Here is an 18,192-nt window from a genome sequence, read left to right as displayed (position 1 = left end):
GTTAAGGTGTAAAAAAGCGCAGAGTTCTAGAGACGATTTTGGCTTGGTTTTATTTAATCATGGTAAAGCACTCTAGAGCTATCGGCCTAAGGGAAGGGATGCCTTCGTGAGAGTTTCTAAGGAAAACTCGCTCATATATACGTTACACTTAAGAAACCACGAAAATGACCATTCAGCCAGCAGGTTCCACGGGATTCGAACCCCAGATCAAAATATCAGCGTTCAGTGAATTAAATAATTTTAAACAAATTTTAATTATAAAAAAAATTTATAAGAAATTTTATATTAAATTTTATAAGAAATTTTATGGGCGTACCAGTTATATTAAGTAAAAGGAATTTTTGTATTTTGAAACTTCTTTATTTTTATAAGAAATTTTCTCAAAAGGATGTGAAGTATAGATTTAATAAAGCTTTTCTACCACGTTCATTTCCGAAAGTTTGAAGAACTCCAATTTTGAAAACTTGAAGTTTCCATTTCAGTGACAAATATGAGAGTAAAATTAAGAATAAGAAAAATAAGAGATAAAAGTGAATTATAAAAATCTCCAAAATTATTTAGCTAAAGTGAATGATGGTAAATTATATCATAAATTATAATATAAATAATTTGCATACGAAGACCTATAAAAAGCAAGATAAATAGAATAAAAAAGGTGTCAAATTAGATTATTACATTAAATATAGGAATACTAGACAAAATATTGTTAAATATCGCTATTAATCCTGACATCATTAAACTAAGAAATTATGTTGCTTCAAGTATTTTTTCATTTGTACTTAATAGTAGGATTTGATTTTTATTTAATAATAAAAGTAATGTTATTTGCAAAATACATTTATTCAGAGATTTTAATATTTTTAGTCAAATAATTTGTTTACATTTATATACACAATCACGTTGTTACTTAATTAACAACTAAATAAATTCAATATATGTAAAAATAAAAAAAAAAATTAAAAAATTGAGAGGGTTCAGATTTTAACAGTCGCACAAAAAGACTCTTTTTAAAATATAATATACTATAATGTATTCGAAGAGATGGTCGAAGTGAAACAGCGAAAGATACTAGTGGATGAATACACATTTAAATTAACATAGGAACGTTGTATATCTTTGAAATATTTGAAATATCTTTGAAATATTATAAGTGAAAAATCATATAATGTAATTCCATAAAAATACTGAATGTTTTTAATTAGATGTATCATGAACTAAATGCGTTTTTATTTAAATCAGTTTGAATAAAAAATTAAGAATTAATATTCTTAAGAACCGCATCGTCTGCTTTTAAATAGCTTAAACTGTTAAGCCATAAATTAAATCTGAAAGATAACATTTTATAGAATGGCAACAGATTTGAATGAAATTCATGTTTCGATACTAATAGCTCTTTTAGGCTAAATATGTTTTCATAAGACTTTTTTTATTTAATCCTGCTAAAACAGATTCGGCTTCATTGTTATTTTTCTTTTACATCACTCAGCTGAAATAAAATATTTTATATTTAATTTCTGAACAAATACGACAACATTGTACAACAATATAGCAAAGAGCACAGTCCAAAATGTTAGTCAAATATTTCACCGAGTTAATGAAAAACTTAAATTTTAAAAAATGCCATAGCTGCAATAATTTACACCCAAGTTAATATGCTGGTATGATTAATTCCATTTTAAATCTTACTAAGGCTTCAAATAAAACAGGAGTAAAAATTTACATTTTCCCTCCAAAGAAACGCAGAAAATGTTTCAAGTGTTTCTTTTATTGACATTTTGTCCCCAATCTTTGACATAAAAACTTTTACTTATAATTCATTTACAACGTATAAAAACATAATTTGCTACAATGTAATAAATTTGATTAAAATTCAGACATTTTAAAAAGTTCTTCTTTTAAATATAAATGTGTTTCCTATTACTCTTATTCTTATTAATGCTTTATTTAAAAGAATGAAGAAAAGAATTTCAAGTCAACCTAAAGAAAACAGTTCTTTTAATAATTCGCGACACCTAAATAGCAAAAAGTCATTTTTAAAACAAGTTAAGATAATTGCCGAATAATTAACATGCACATAATTTTACTCTTTTCAGCATATATTAGTAGTGGAAAACAGCCGGTTGAGCAACAGGAGGAGGTGCGACGTGCAAATTCAGAGGCGGTGCAAGCGGAGGTGCGAACCACGTGGTTTTCGTCCGCCATTTTGGAACACGTGGTCTTTCATCCTCCATCTTGAATGACTCCCGCCAAGCTTTAGTCGCCGCCATGTTGGATTATTTTTTAATCTAATTTTCTTTCTTAATTACTTATTAAATTAATTTTGAATCATCTTCAAGTAGCCGCCATTTTGAACCACGTGGTTTTATTTTTTTCGCTGGAGAGCGCAGATTCAAAATTTATCAGCCAGACCCGAACCCACACTGCCGGGATCTGCAGCCACGCGCTTTAACAACTGAGCCACGGTTTACTTAGCGACGAGGTATAAAAATGGCTACATCTTGTGTTCATAATACCAGATTTACTTTCCGTAAGCTTATTTACATTACTCATTTTTAGTATTAAATTTATTCTACCCAGAATTCCTCTTAATCAATACTTTTAACTTATCTGTTATATTTTACAAGTGTAATTACTAAAACACGCGTTTTTTATGAGTTATTTTATTCAATGTTAGATGCAATTTGTAACTTTTTTTACTCTTTTTAAAATTAGCGATCTTCAACATACTCTGTATTTTAACTTATTTCATACATTTTAACCTTCATAATTTCCAATATAGTCTTAATTTTAACACAATTCCTATATTTTCAGATCATATACCTGACTTTTATTTAATTTTAGATGTAACGCAATTTATATAGTTAGTTTTAACGTTTTTCTTTCTTTCTTTTTTTTTTTTTTTTTTTTTTTTTTTTTTTTTTTTAATTTTAACTTCTTTTCTACTTTTTAATGTTTTTAGTTTCCAACATACTCTGAATTTTTAACTAATTTGCTAGATTTTTCACACTATGTACATGACTTTCATTTAATTTTTAACTAATTTCATACGTTTTAACCTTCGTAATTTCAAACAGGCTCTTAATTTTATCTTAATTTCTCCATTTTCTGACCATACATATGAGCTTTATTTAAATTTAGATATAAATTTTAACTTCTTTTCTACTTTTGAATGTTTATAGTTTCCAACATACTATGAATTTTAACCTAATTTATTTATTTTCACATTATGTGCATGACTTTCGTACGTTTTTAACTAATTTCATTCGTTTTAACCTTCGTAATTTAAAACGTGTTTTTAATTTAATGTTCTGTTTGAAATTACGAAGGTTAAAACGTATGAAATTAGTTAAAAATTAAATGAAAGTCATGTACATAGTGTGAAAAATCTAGCAAATTAGTTAAAAATTCAGAGTATGTTGAAAACTAAAAACATTAAAAAGTAGAAAAGAAGTTAAAATTTACATCTAAAATTAAATAAAGCTCATATATATGGTCAGAAAATAGAGGAATTAAGCTAAAATTAAGAACATGTTTGAAATTACGAAGGTTAAAACGAATGAAAATAGTTAAAAACGTATGAAAGTCATGTACATAATGTGAAAATAAATAAATTAGGTTAAAATTCATAGTATGTTGGAAACTAAAAACATTCAAATGTAGAAAAGAAGTTAAAATTTACATCTAAAATTAAATAAAGCTCATATATATGGTCAGAAAATGGAGGAATTAAACTAAAATTAAGAGCCTGTTTGAAATTACGAAGGTTAAAACGTATGAAATTAGTTAAAAATTAAGTAAAGGTCATGTACATAGTCTATAAATATGGAAAATTAGTTACCATTCAAAGTATGTTGGAAACTAAAAAATAATAATAATAAAAAAAAATAAATAAAATAAATAAATAAATAAATAAATAAAAATAAAAAATAAATAAATAAATAAATAAAACGTTAAAACTAACTATATAAATTGCGTTACATCTAAAATTAAATAAAAGTCAGGTATATGATCTGAAAATATATGAATTGTGTTAAAATTAAGCCTATATTGGAAATTATGAAGGTTAAAATGTATGAAATAAGTTAAAATACAGAGTATGTTAAAGATCGCTAACTTTAAAAAGAGCCAAAAAAGTTACAAATTGCATCTAACATTGAATAAAATAACTCATAAAAAACGCGTGTTTTAGTAATTGTAAAATATAACAGATAAGTTAAAAGTATTGATTAAAAGGAATTCTGGGTAGAATAAATTTAATACTAAAAATGAGTAATGTAATTAAGCTTACGGAAAGTAAATCTGGTATTATGAACACAAGAAGTACCCATTTTTATACCCGATCGCTAAGTAAACCGTGGCTCAGTGGTTAAAGCGCGTGGCTGCAGATCCCGGCAGCGTGGGTTCGGGCCTGGCTGGTAATTTTTGAATGTGCGCTCTGCAGCAAAAAAAAATAAAACTACGTGATTCAAAATGGCGGCTACTAGAAGATGATTCAAAATTAATTTAATAAGTAATTAGAAAGAAAATTAGATTAAAAAATAATCCAACATGGCGGCGACTAAAGCGTGGCGGAAGTCATTCAAGATGGAGGATGAAATACCACGTGTTCCAAAATGGCGGACGAAAACCACGTGGTTCGCGCCTCCGTTTGCACCGCCTCTGAATTTGCACCTCGCACCTTGCTGAATCGGCTGTTTTCCACTACTTATATTTCTTCAGTTTTACAAATATTTTCATTTCCGTTTAAGTTTTAAACTCGATTAAAAGGAAAAAAAACTTACTTTTGTATTAGGAGGATATGTTCTTGCAAAATGATATCTATAGTCTTTCTTTGATATGTCTTTATCCGCAGAGTCAGCACATTTCTGAAATAAACGTTAATACATATTTAAATAAAGTGCTTTTAAAAATACATTTAAGGAATGAAAAAATTATTTTAAAATAACTAAACACAGATGTGAAAGATATTTACATTTTTGACTACACAGAATCTTTCAATCTTGAACTAATAGCATTTAAGTTACTATGAGAAAAAGAAGCTAATAACAAGCTGAATAATGAAGCACGTGACTTAAAATCATAACAAACTCGAGGAAAAATCATATAATCGCCAGACATTTGCAGTAATTGAATTTGGCTGTTAGAGCGCTGACTCTCTAGGAATGAAATGTTCAGAATGAAATTACGTGGAACAGCGCAATTCATGTTATAGAGCAAACGGTATTTAAGTATCTTCTCATCACTCAGCGCGAAGTCTCGTCTTTTGAGCAAGTAGTGTTTCAAAAAATAATATGTTGTTTCTTTGATTAAAAAGCACATTTTGCGTCCTTTAAAGGCACAAATCCTCCGGGAAATGCAGTACAAATATCCTCAGGATATTAAATTACAAATCATAAAAGTCGATCGGAGAAACAAAATTCTCAATACATTTCAGTGTATCCCGAAACTTAGATAACACATCCTCAGAGTGTTAAAGTCGTGAAGACAACTGAGAATCGAGATCTTCAAGATATTCTCACTGTATGTCGGAACATTGCGAGATATCTTTAGAATGTTTTGGGGAATAATTTTCTAAAAGCATTCATAACTCGTGCCATATTCCCAGGCTATATGGAAGTATAAATAGAACAAGTGGATAGTTATCATAGGCGAATGTTTCTTTCAAGAATTAAAACAGTAGTTTAATAACGAAGAAAAAAAAGAAAAAGAATAAAAAAGTCTGAAACCTTTCAGATTTTACATTACGCCCAAAGAGGCGTTTTTTTAAAAGTTTTGTGTGTTACCTTTATTTATTAAACATTCTATTCTTCGCACTTAAACTATAAAATTCAATTCAACAGTAGTATCGCAAAATAATTTTAAAATGAGCAGATCTTTAAAATTTCCGATACACAGTCTCGCGCGCTGGAGATGAATATGTTTTTTTTTCGTACAGTGGCCACTGCTCGCTTTAAAATAGTTGAGTTTCTTAATATATATATTTAAAATATTCGTTAAAGTGTTACAAAATATGAAATCGATCATAAAACAAATTCCAAATTTGGGATTCCAGATACCCATATTCGGAGGAGGATTACGTTATTCAAAATGTGATGGCTCTAGGTACCGTTTTTTTATCACAGTGCGAGAAACATACATACATTTATGCAGATTCTTCATTACTTAATTTCTTTAACAGGCGACATAACTTTCATACAACATAACTTTCTTTATACAGGGCGATAATATTTGGTGGCAACAATTTGAAAAGTGAAACAGCGCTTATAGTGAATCAACGCAAAATGCCAAAACGAAATTAATAGTCCTTCTGGGCAAATTGCTCCTTTGGACTGGAAAAAAAAAAAAAAAAAAAAAGAGAGAAAACTTTCAGATTTTACATTACGCTTAAAGGGCATTTTTTAACCTTTTGTGTGTTACCTTTAATTATTAAATGTTCCTTGCACTTAAACCATAAAATTCAATTTAAGTCCGGTGCCGAAGTTTTTTTTTTTTTTTTTTTTTTCCCGTTTGTGAATGAGAGTTATGCTATAAAAACAGCAGTTAAAATTAAGAAATCATAATTGCATTAAGTTAGCCGCACAGGCGCTATAGTGTTTAAGTGAGCCTACTGGGGCACCGAAAGGCTTGGGTTCGAATCCCGGAGAATGCATGGCTGTAACTGTCCATCCCTTTATAGCAGGCAATGGTGGCCGTTTATTAGGTGCCTCCATAATACTAAAATGGCTACCACTTTTGGCTTTACAAGTAACCAAGCTGAATAGGCAATTGCCCGCCATTTGATTAAAATTTAAAAAAAAAAAAAAAAAAAAAAAAAAATCGTAATGCGTAAATGGATGTGATTTTTAATAAAGTTAGTATACAAATCATTAAAAACAAAAATGGAAAAAAAGTTTTTAAACCTACTTACTAAGAAAACAAAGCATGTTTGGTGAACTGACGAAAACAGAAAAAACGTATACCAACACTTAACATTGCATTGGAAATTCTAAACACAAGCTACTTTGTTGTTTTTAAACACTTTGTGATTTTGTTGTCGAATTGCATATAGCGTAAATGTGAAGAAAATGATGCTTAATAATAAAGCTTAAAATACCAAAAAAGGGGGGTTGGCAAGAGTGAGTACAATAGCAGACTGGTAGACTGTGGCCTCAGGGAAAGTTTAAAATCCTTAACAAATCTTATTGGGCGACTGTTTATAACTGAAAACTTTCAGATGATTTTTAATTGTTTGTGTATGCTTTGATAAATATTCAAAAGTGAAAATCAAAATTTATTTTATTTTGTTAAAAGTTTGTTAAAATTTTGTTTAAAAAATGTTTTGACTCGTCAGTTGCTTTCAGATCAAACACCCGGCCCGGATGCAATGTGAGTCTGACACTACCGTCTTATAGCATGTGTTTTCAAATTTTTTTTTTCTCTTTACCAAAGGTTTTGGGAAAATACTCTTAGCAATATTTTTCTTAATATCATGTTCACTACACTCTTTTTTATTTATTGCACTATCGTATACTGTTAAGTAATTTTCCGTGCGTACGGGTTCGTAATGGATTGAATGCACAAGTCGATAAAAAGTTAATAACATTTATTCTTATCTCAAGAAATAAAACAAATTGCTGAAATTTCCTCAGAGATATTGGTACAGTATCACAATATCTCATAGTAGTTATATTTTGAACTACTAAAACGTTAAATAGAACACAATTCAAAGCAGAGAAAGCTAATCCGATCTTACCGCAAATTCGCTACAATCAACAACAAGAACTAAGTAAAAAACTGAACTGAGATCTTTGTATCTTAATTTTTAAAGCTTTTTAATCATGCACTACGACATTCTGGTAATTTTTATTTTCTCGAGCTTTCTGGAAAGCAAAAGAGTACAATTACGAGATATCTATTGATGAAATGCGTTTGCTCCTGTATTTTTAATTTTTTGGCGTACCTTTCTCTTAAAACACGTCGTGCGCAGCATTGCACGGGGAAACGAAACAATTCAATTCCTAAAAATAGCAAACTAAATACAAAAACCGTAAATATTATTACGCATTGTTTTACATGATTATTTTATACTAGAAAGCCCGGCCGTCATACGAAATGACCGCTGTTCTAGATATTATAAATTGTAATTTAAATGATTTGTGCAAAGGTGTCTGCTAATTTAAACTGAATTACCCAGGGCAGGCAGCGAGGACGCCCCTTTGCTTACTGTCCCGCGGGCTTTCCCCCTTCTGCTTGCTTAATTGCTTAAAGTAGAGTGCAATGAAGGAAACCACTGGCTGTACATTTCTTAAAAGCCACCGCTAGCTCAATAAATAAAGATGATTTAAATAATCAAATGTTAACTCACATGTCAAAGATCTCTTTGTACACAACATTTCTTGTGTAGATATTTCCATCACTTTTAAGTTCGCCTTGCAGAGGACCATCCATTATTTTTTTATATTACTTCCGTTCTTTCAAGAACTCTTGAACAGGCAGCATAAAGTTGACCGTGTCGAAATGCAGGATCAGGTAAAAAAAAAAAAAAAAAAAGTGCGAACACGCTTAAACGTTTGGCCCTGAGACTTATCGATGGTCATAGCAAAGGCAACTTTTACAAGAAATTTTCTACGTCTCAATTGAAACGGCAGCCCTGTGTCGTGGCAACTTCACTCCATTGGCTAGTGCAGTTACGCAACAACCAATAAACTATGGGCGACAAACAGACACTTAAGCCGTACATATATATATACGTGGGATGAGGTTAGGATTAAAATAGAGGAAAGCAGTGGCATTTTAAGGGTATTTAATAATGAAAGAATAAACATGATTATGGTATGTACAGGGTGAAAAGAAGTAAAATAAAAAGTTCTATTCATCATGAAACGGAATTACATCATCAAGCAATGTTTTCGAGAGGGATAGTTCAGTTACATCCATCTATCACCACGTCATAACCTCATCGGAATGGAAGTCTGTCCATCTCCTCACGCAGCTTGAAGAAGTATCTCGCTGTTGTAGCTGTTGCCAGATTTAGGAAAAGGCAGTTGAGTTTTAGGAGCGAATGTCCACATATATATGGGGAGAAGTAACATCATATCCTCCGAAATGCGAAGCACACAGACTTAGCGAAGCACACAGTTGGATTCCGCAGGTCCTTGGCCTGCCATTTTGACCATTCGCGTCTTCGTGGAACTTTAATTAGCCGAGATATTAATTAAAAACTAATTTTTCTCTACGTTTTCCACTTTCTTTCTTGGGTTTTTCCTATTAGAGGGATTTGGCTACGTGCCAATTTTTTCTCGAATATCTACGGAACGGCGCCGAATTGAAGTTTAAGGCGCGTATCCTTGGATTCCAAAATATTCTCCGAATCCATCGATAACGTTCTCATCTTCGTACGACTTTAATAGGTCGAGATATTAATTAAAAACTGCGGAAACTTTAATTTCCGCACTCATTTTTCCGAGTGGCAACAATAAACTATCGGCGACACACACTTTAGCCACTTATATATATAAAGAAGATATGTGTGCAAGATATTGCAAATTACGATGGTTGCTTTAAAAAATAACTGGCGACCTCAAAATTAACATTCTAGCATTGGTGCTCTCCCCTTAAAATTCATCTGTTCAGTTCGAGATCATTCCAAATTACATAACACTGCTTGAAACAGATAACTAAAACTAATATTGACTAAGCATAGTTTAGAGTACTCTCTGCTCATACTAAGTATAAATACTGAGTCACGAGCACTACGCTTCCCTTTTTTTTCCTGACTTCTGCCATGCAAACAACTCTGCACCGCTTATGCTTCCCTGTCTGAAATTACGTAGTAATGTTTTAACTGTGCATATAAGAAATTATCGTAATTGCTATGATTAAAGAGTATATCGTCTACAAGAAATAACTTTTGATGTGCCTACAAATAAAGATAGTGATTCGAGAAAATTGATTTTGTCTTATTCCTGCTTTAATCCATCCAGCCATGTCTATAGCCAGGAGTTAAAAGTACCGGATTCATGACTGCGCATAAATTATATTACATACTACATATATATGTGATATTTCTTAGCATTCGTGAGGAAGTTTGGCATCAAAGTTCAGGCATTGGTTTTGCAGAGTGGTAAGGCGAAATTCAAATGACGAGAAAAGATAATTTAGCTTTTAATTACACATCTTTATTGCATAGCTTTAATTCAGTTTTCACCGTAGATCATGCTTTATTCATATGAAAACAAATCTTGAACATAAGAGCATGTGCTTACAAAACAACAATCCTTTGTGGTGATGAAACTAAAGTAATAGCAAAATTTAAATTAAAGCTTAACCAAATAATCAAGAGCTACACGATTTAATTTAAATCTAAGTTGGCTCAAAACTTCTCACTGGTGTAACAATTTAAATGACGGCCGCTATAAAGCAAAACTATGTAACGTACTCTTGAGAGGCAGAAACACGTTCTGTCTTACAATACAAAAACCTCAGTTTAAATACTCTCTAACTCATTTACATTTCTGCGGAGGAAATGGAAAGAAGTTATTGTAAAGGTTGAAATTATACATATCTAGTTAATTTAAATAATACTTTATAAATTGTTCACAGCTTTTCTGGAAATTATTTGACCGATGTTATACTCGTAATTTTAACACTCAGAGGGCATCCATCATTGGAAAAGAACTTGCCAGAGTAAAATTTAAAATTAAGTAGGTAAGAAGCCTTAGTTTTTCAGGAAAGAAAAATTCATCAGATTTTTTTTTTTTTATCCTGAAGAAGAGGGACCTGTGTCTCATCGCTCTCGAAATTGATAGATTTATTGTTTATTGTAAAGTATATGTCAAAACTAGGGTGCTTTTTTGCCTAACTTAAGAAGATGATTAAAATAGAAAACGAGTTTTTAGGGGGATTAATTCTCTTATTTGGTGACATTTATCTGTCACTTGGCAATTTTTATTACCAATTTTGAATTTATTTGGCGATTTTTATTCATTTTAAAATACTTATTCTATGATATTTTAATCATTTTAACCAAATTGTTGATCATAATGAGCTATATATTTTCCAGCTTTCGTACAAAAAATGCGAAATTTCTGGAATTGGATAACAATATCCGTACGATAACATTAATTATTATCCCACTATGAGCCCTATAACGTGACTTTTATCATTTTGATAAACTAAAACAAGGTAGCAGTTTTTCATTTTACCTCTGGAACTCACACAACTTGTAATTAGAATCGGATATTCTATTGACGCTCTTTCTGAAGTTTTTTGCAACACGATTTAATAAATCCTCATTAGTGTAAAGGTCGGACTGCTGACATCTACTACCCAATTTCCAGGGAAGGATCCGAAATCAGAAGAACAAACTGTCTTATCTCGAGCCAAAACAAATCACAGCAAGTCACATGCAGCATTTCCTACAATTAGACAGCGCATTTGCCAGTGCAAATAATGAATTTGTGTGCTCACAGGTTTCGTAAACCTTGCTTTATTTATATTTAGTTCAGTCTCCTGGAAGTTTAGCAAATGATGCAAAGTTAACTCGATGCAATATAGAGCTTTAGAAGACAAAATTGGTTTGGGGATTATGTAGAAGTGCGAGAAACAACGATCCTTTGGGAGGGAAAATTGCCAAAGAAGTTTCCAAATTATTTTAATAAATTTACAACTGATTTAAATATATTGCGAAGGGTAAAGCTGTAAATATTAAAACAAATTCTTTAAGGAAAGAATTCGATAAAATTCGAAATGCGTTATATTAAATTATGACATATTTTGAAAAACACGAAATGTTAAATATTTACAAATAATAGTTTGTGTAATGCAGTTATCACTTACATGAAGTAGACGATTTATAACCTAGCAGAATTCATTTTCATCGAAAACAGGAGAAAACATTCTTTCTTTAAATATAACCACATGATCTATTATGTAAACAAAGTAATATTTGTATATGGTATGTAAAATAATAGACTAATAAAATAATAAATTTTTGTATAATTATTGGCTTTCTTGTATCCAATGTTCCTTCATAGATTATGAAATGTATAATTTGCATTTTAATGAAAGATTTATCTAAAAGTGAAGTAATTACAGCAAACGAAAGTATCAAAGATTACAATAAATTATAAAGCATTTCGCAGTGCATCATAACCGACTTCTTACCATTCAGTAGCCTATTACTGAGGTTAGCAGTACTCCAGAAGAATATTTCTGAAGTTGGAGAATCTATTAAATTTTCAAAGCAATAAACATTATAAACACCCAGATTCGAATAATGAATTTTTGAGTTTGCTAGCAGCACCTAATAACCAATTATACCACGGCAGCACAGATGAAAATGTAATAAATCTTGCAGAACGTATTTCGCAATAATAAATGCATAGTTCTATGTATCCTGCCGGGCAACCATCTCCTTTTTCAATATCATAAGTCTAAATTTTAGTAATTTCTACTAATATGAAAATAAACAAGAGAATGAAGAAAGAATGAAAAGCGGAAATCCAGTGCTTTTATCGTAATTCATAAACCCAGTGCTTTTGAAGCGAAGAAGAGGATTTAAGCAGCAACGGTGCAGATGATTATGAGATAAAAATAACAATCCTAACGAAAAAAAAAAGTTTTGAAAAAAGTTCCCCCCCCCATAAAACCAAAACTAAGCAAATGGAAATTGGAAAGCAAATTTATTTCAAGTTTAACATCACATGATTTCAGGTTTCCGATGGAATTTATTAACATATCTTATGTTTTTAAACTTTTATAAAATATTAAGTGGTTTCAGTCAAATTTTAAAACATTTCTCAGATTATATGCAGTTTCAGAAAATTACCAAACATACATCTAATTTTCAATCAAATTTAAATGTTTTTATGCTATTATTTGTGCATGATATTTTCTGAGGATTTTATCTACAGAGAAATCTTACTGCGTATAGTTGTAACTATAGGTAAATTTAGTCTCTTCGCGGGTTAAAAAATCATAACAAGTCCGAGTTTTTCTTTCTTAGAGAAAATGCAGTAAAACTGTCAACTAAACATAAGGAGTCAGTCATATAATAACGACTTTTAAGCTGCACTCACAGACTTTTATTTCCATTGAGAGAAAGAAAACTTATTGAGTAAAATGGCAGCTTTCAGTTTGAGAAAGCCGAAATGACACAGAAAGAATGAATTAAAAAATTAAAAAAAAAAAAAAAAAAAAAAACTTTTTCTGGATTACCTGGGAGCATAACAAATTGGGTTAGTTTTCTTCAGAGTTCAGACATTTATCTTTTCAATCAAATTGAAAAGTACATTTATTTCAAAATTTACCCAAGATATGCAGAATGAACTGCAAACAACTGAACATTATTTATTGGAATTACAACATTTAATACAGTAGTTACAAAATACAATATTTGCATTATTTTGAAAAGATTCATTACCGGCTGAAATTTATTAGTAAAAAAAGGTATCAAATAAATTTCTTTATTTGAACTGATAGCACCTCGTTGCGTATTATTGCATGCAGTTATAGTTAATTCAGCTACCACAGCGATAATTCTGCTGTTAAGTTAAGCTCGACTTTAATGCGATGAATACTTTTAACTATTAAAAGTAACTATTAAAAGTGCGTGTGTTTAACTGTTAAAAGTGAATATTCTTTAAACCAGCAATGTAGAGGAAAACAGATTTTTAAACAAAATATGCAAAATACGCAGTTCGTTGAAACTACGGTTGCAACGATGATATTCAATTTAATGATGCATTTTGTATGAAGAAGAAGTTTCAAGAAACGTTTGCACATATTTACAGTTATAACCGCTTGAAAAATTCAAAATTTATTTAAATATACATAAACGGAATTCTTAACAAGTTTCCTGATTTTAATTGTACAACCTCTCTTTTTTGACCTTCTAAAAGGTTAAATATTTAACCAGGTGGTATTTAACATTTGTTCCAAAAGAAAATGCAAGCATTAGGTGGATAGTTAATGAATTACAGAAAAGCACATACGAACTGTTTTATACAGCAAAGCTTTCGCATATTTAATGTTAAAATCAACTTGAAAAATGAAAAGCTTATTTAGATATACACAAACTGAATTCTTAATGAGACTATTGTTTTTACATTTGCAACCACTTGATGAAGAATCAAAACACAATTTATTTGTCAGTATTACACAAAACACTTCCAAAGGCGCGTTAAAGTCGTCGAAAAACTCGGACAAACGCGCTGAAACAACCAACAACACAGTCTTCAGGCTATCAGGCTATAACGGTGAAGAGAGATTCACGTCAAAGCACTAAAGTACAGCTCCCGACCCGGTTCTGCGGCTTTCAAGCTAATCTCTCAACTCAAAGCCCTACTACTGAACTCAAAATACTCTCCTACTCTGCGTACAGGCAGGATATATATAGCTGTTGACTGGCCCTCGAGGACATTCTCGGGAAAACCGGTAAGAATTCGTTCTAGAATACTCTTGCTCCGTCTATGGCATATCGCCAATTTTATCGCCTAATGGGAGATTTCGCACTGAATCGGGCAACCCTGCCTTTCCTTGCCACTTTCTGGCAATCCTAAACCCGCTTAGAACGGCGGTAGGAAGCTATCTTAGCGAAATTGGGCATTTAGTTACAATACATATTTATACATTTAAGATTGCTTATACAGTTTAATGTAAACAAAAAGTCTATTAAATTGTTTGCATTAAAAGGAGAAATACTGAACCGCTTACGTACTTTTTAATTTAGCTATGCAAATTAATTTAACAAGTATTATTTTTATTTTCCTTTACTTCGATAATTTGATATTAAATAACCTTGCGACGCATCGACTTATCAGCATTTTTCAATACTAACAAAAGATGGAAATCTGTTATTTTTAATTTGCCCAAATCTCTATATCATGAAACTTTATTAGACCGTATTTATTCCATACCTTTCTTCAACCGTGATTATTCCGTAATTTAATTGGTAATTTCATTTACAGAGCTTCCGTGTTTGATGAAATTTGAAAGAAAGTTACTATAGCATTTTACAGCAAAAACTGACTTTAATTAATTTCTTTATAAATTCTTTTCTGACAAAACAAATTCAGGTAAAACCTTTATACCTTAGATATTTATTAAGCTGTCTGCCGCGAAATAAATAGAGAACCTGCTCTTCCTTAAAAATCAGAATTCTCCTAATTACTAAAAAAATCGTCTGTACGCTATTTTGTAGCCTAATGAAACGATATAATTTCCAAACTTTACTTCTTAGAAAGCTTATTAAGGAACTTTCCTCCTGGGAATAAAGGGACATGAGATCAGCGGCTATCCCTTGTTGTCTTAATTACGACAGATCTTCCACAAACAAGAAATATTTGCTTCGGTGAACATGCTACGTCAATGAATTCTCTTTTTCTTATGTACGGATACAGGCCAGTAGCGTGTAATTAGATGATTAAGTGCAATCAGGTAAACAAGTCGCAGGAAATTAAATTCAGAACAAAGGTATTTTGCTCTGTGCCTGTGCAGACCTTTAGTGGATTGCGGTACCGAACAAGACTATGATATTATTTTTTTAAATCTGTACAATTTTTAATGTTCTTTCCCCCGTTCCTGATGACGTATTTCCAGAGGTTATTTATAAAATTATCAATATTATAAATTAACAGAAGTGCAATAACTTTGCTTAAGAGAATACATAACATGTGTCTGCCCGCATGTTTTGTTTCTGTGATATTGTAAGGATCTTAAGTTTTACTAACGTTTATTTTATTTTAAATCTTTACTATCACTTCTTATTTTCTACTTCCGGCCAGAATTATAAGCGTTAAAGTATTTATGCAAAGTTTGTCTGGCGAACGCCAAGTATTTAAGTTGTGGCTTTTTGCCAAGCGAAAGAGAGGAAGCAGTGAGTCGAAGCAGGCCGCTTACCTCAGAAGTTTTACGCAGTTGCTGGTTGCCTTCCAGGCCAGAGGTTTTAATGCTCTTGATAAATTTTAAACGTATTATAGTGTTCACAGTTCTCTGTACTACATACGGCTTCCTGTTAATATAAGGCCAATCTTCCACGTTTATTATTTTAAAGTTAAATTAGAGTTTAGTTCTATTTTTATATTTTTACGTTAGACCCCAAGTAGCGGGTCTGTGTATTCCGAAGTACGGAAGTTATTGTAAATAGAGAAAAATAAAGGGTTTTGTATACCCTTCTTGTGTATCCTGTCTACTTCCCACAGTTTTGAACATAGCTTTAGTAAGCTCTCTGTTCCGAGTCAGGTCCTTGCATGTTCCCGAAGAAGGTAAGACGGAACATTGATCCTGATAATATGATCTGTGATATAACTATTTTTTTACCTTATTTACAGGAATAGAATTAGCATTTAGTTTAATCTCGAATACACCTTTGCCTTAATGAACAATTTTCAACATAGGATGTGAGGCAGTTTCGATAAGATTAATTGAATAAGGCTAAGCATTTCGAGGACTATCAGCTAATTTAGAAAGATGCATTCGTGGAAGACTTTTTAAGAGAAACTAGCTAGTATCCGAGTTAGACAAGGAAAACCTGGTTTAACGACCGCTGGTAGATCATGCATATGCTTGCGTCCAGCCTCTGGTAGGATATTCGGCTGCTCGTAGGTCATGACATATGTTTGCGTTCAGTAATATGCTGCTTGTCTACGTTAATATATTCAAGACTTATAAAATCAGAATAAAACGTAAAACAGTTATTTAAAGTAACCTAACACATTTGAAGAATTTGAAACAACGACATAAGCAAAACTGTTATTACTGAAAAGAATGGAAAAATAATGAATGTAAACGATTTAACAACGAAATAATTTTTATATAATTACAGTAAATTTCTTAAAATTTGGTAAAAAGTAGAGAATCTATGTTTTGTAGCATTTATTATCTTATCTCAGAATGAAGATATTGAAAATCTCCAAACATGAAAGGAAAAGACATTTTAAACATGGTAGTGAGAAAGAAAAATGTTTTCTTTTATTTATTTTTCACATTAATGTAATTTAATATTTTATCATTATTTTAATGATATCATAATAACATTATATTTGATAATAATGGTGATTCCAATTACGAATGGAAGAATCAAAATTTTCTTTCAGTAAATTCATTTTAAAATTGATGAAGGGCGATAAGTCGTCAGGCTTAGCGGTGCATTACAAAAGGGTTCGTATTAAAAATATATATTGGTTATAACTAGCAGTGAGAAATCAGGGTTCGATGAAAAGCTATCTCTTCCAGGGAAGACTCTTACAGATATAAGCAGGTGGGACAACAAAATTTTCCCACAGTTTGTACAGGTATAAACCCACCGTCCTAACAGTGCAGCTCCACCCAAATTGTGATGGAGAATACCACAGAAAAAGGTCTCAATGTCTCTCATCCTTCCGCGCCTGTCACCAACTCCTCGAGAGGATTTTGAGTGATCCCTATGCCAGACAGACACTTACAAACATCCATTCTTTCTTCTGGATTCAAACGAGGCCCCATCACTACAGTAGGCAGCACCAGTTTCCTATCTGAAAAAGATAACAATGGAAAAACTAATGGAACCGTAGCAAGCTCCTTGGGACAATTTATCAACGGGAAGAAGAATTCACAAGTTATTTCTCTGTCGTTCACGTTTCTGATACACATTCCACTCGCCGTGGTATCAGCGCCGATGTCCCACAAGTGTCCCTTTTGTGCCCCACACCTTTTAATATTTACGTTAATAACATCCCTACAACAACTAACACAACATTATCTATGTGTGCTTATGATAAAGAATCCTAGCATAAAGTGCTTTTGTTCGTCCAGTTGTTCATCACCTACAAGAACACACACATGCATTAGAGACTTGGCTAAAAAAGTGGAAGATAGAAGTCAATATCCAGAAAACTAAAGCCATCCTGTTTACAAAGAAGAAGAGGTTCAAATACCACCTAAAGATCTATGACACAACCATCCCATGGTCTAAGCAAGTCCCTCAATAATATTCTCACATGGACTCTCACAAGGAGTGATCCTCAATAACACTCTCACATGGACCCCACACATTACGCATATCATCCAAAATTTTCGAGTGCGTAAAGCTAAACTCTATACACCCTAATTGCTTGAAACAGTGTTTTACCTTTGGATAAAAACTTACTTTAGATAAAAAGTCCACTCTACGTCTCTTACTTTGTTATGCATGCCCTGTTTGGGCTTTTGTCTGTAAATCTAATCGAAAAGACT

At 31.6% G+C, this 18,192-nt stretch overlaps 1 protein-coding gene across 3 annotated transcripts in view; it reads right to left on the bottom strand.

The window, feature by feature from the left end:
- LOC118201099 (receptor-type guanylate cyclase Gyc76C-like) overlaps positions 1 to 18,192 on the bottom strand; it is a 1,003,202-nt gene that overhangs the window by 616,759 nt on the left and 368,251 nt on the right. For all 3 annotated transcript variants that reach the window (XM_085815395.1, XM_085815398.1, XM_085815396.1), the window contains one exon: positions 4,782 to 4,865. In XM_085815395.1, coding sequence (XP_085671521.1) covers positions 4,782 to 4,865 — 84 coding nt within the window. The remainder of the gene's footprint in view (positions 1 to 4,781; positions 4,866 to 18,192) is intronic.

Source organism: Stegodyphus dumicola, chromosome 4, assembly GCF_044657685.1.
Source record: "Stegodyphus dumicola isolate Sdum_Otavi_A_Nest chromosome 4, ASM4465768v1".
In the NCBI taxonomy this organism is placed as follows: Eukaryota; Metazoa; Arthropoda; class Arachnida; order Araneae; family Eresidae; genus Stegodyphus; species Stegodyphus dumicola.
This window is presented reverse-complemented; position numbering and strand designations above follow the sequence as displayed.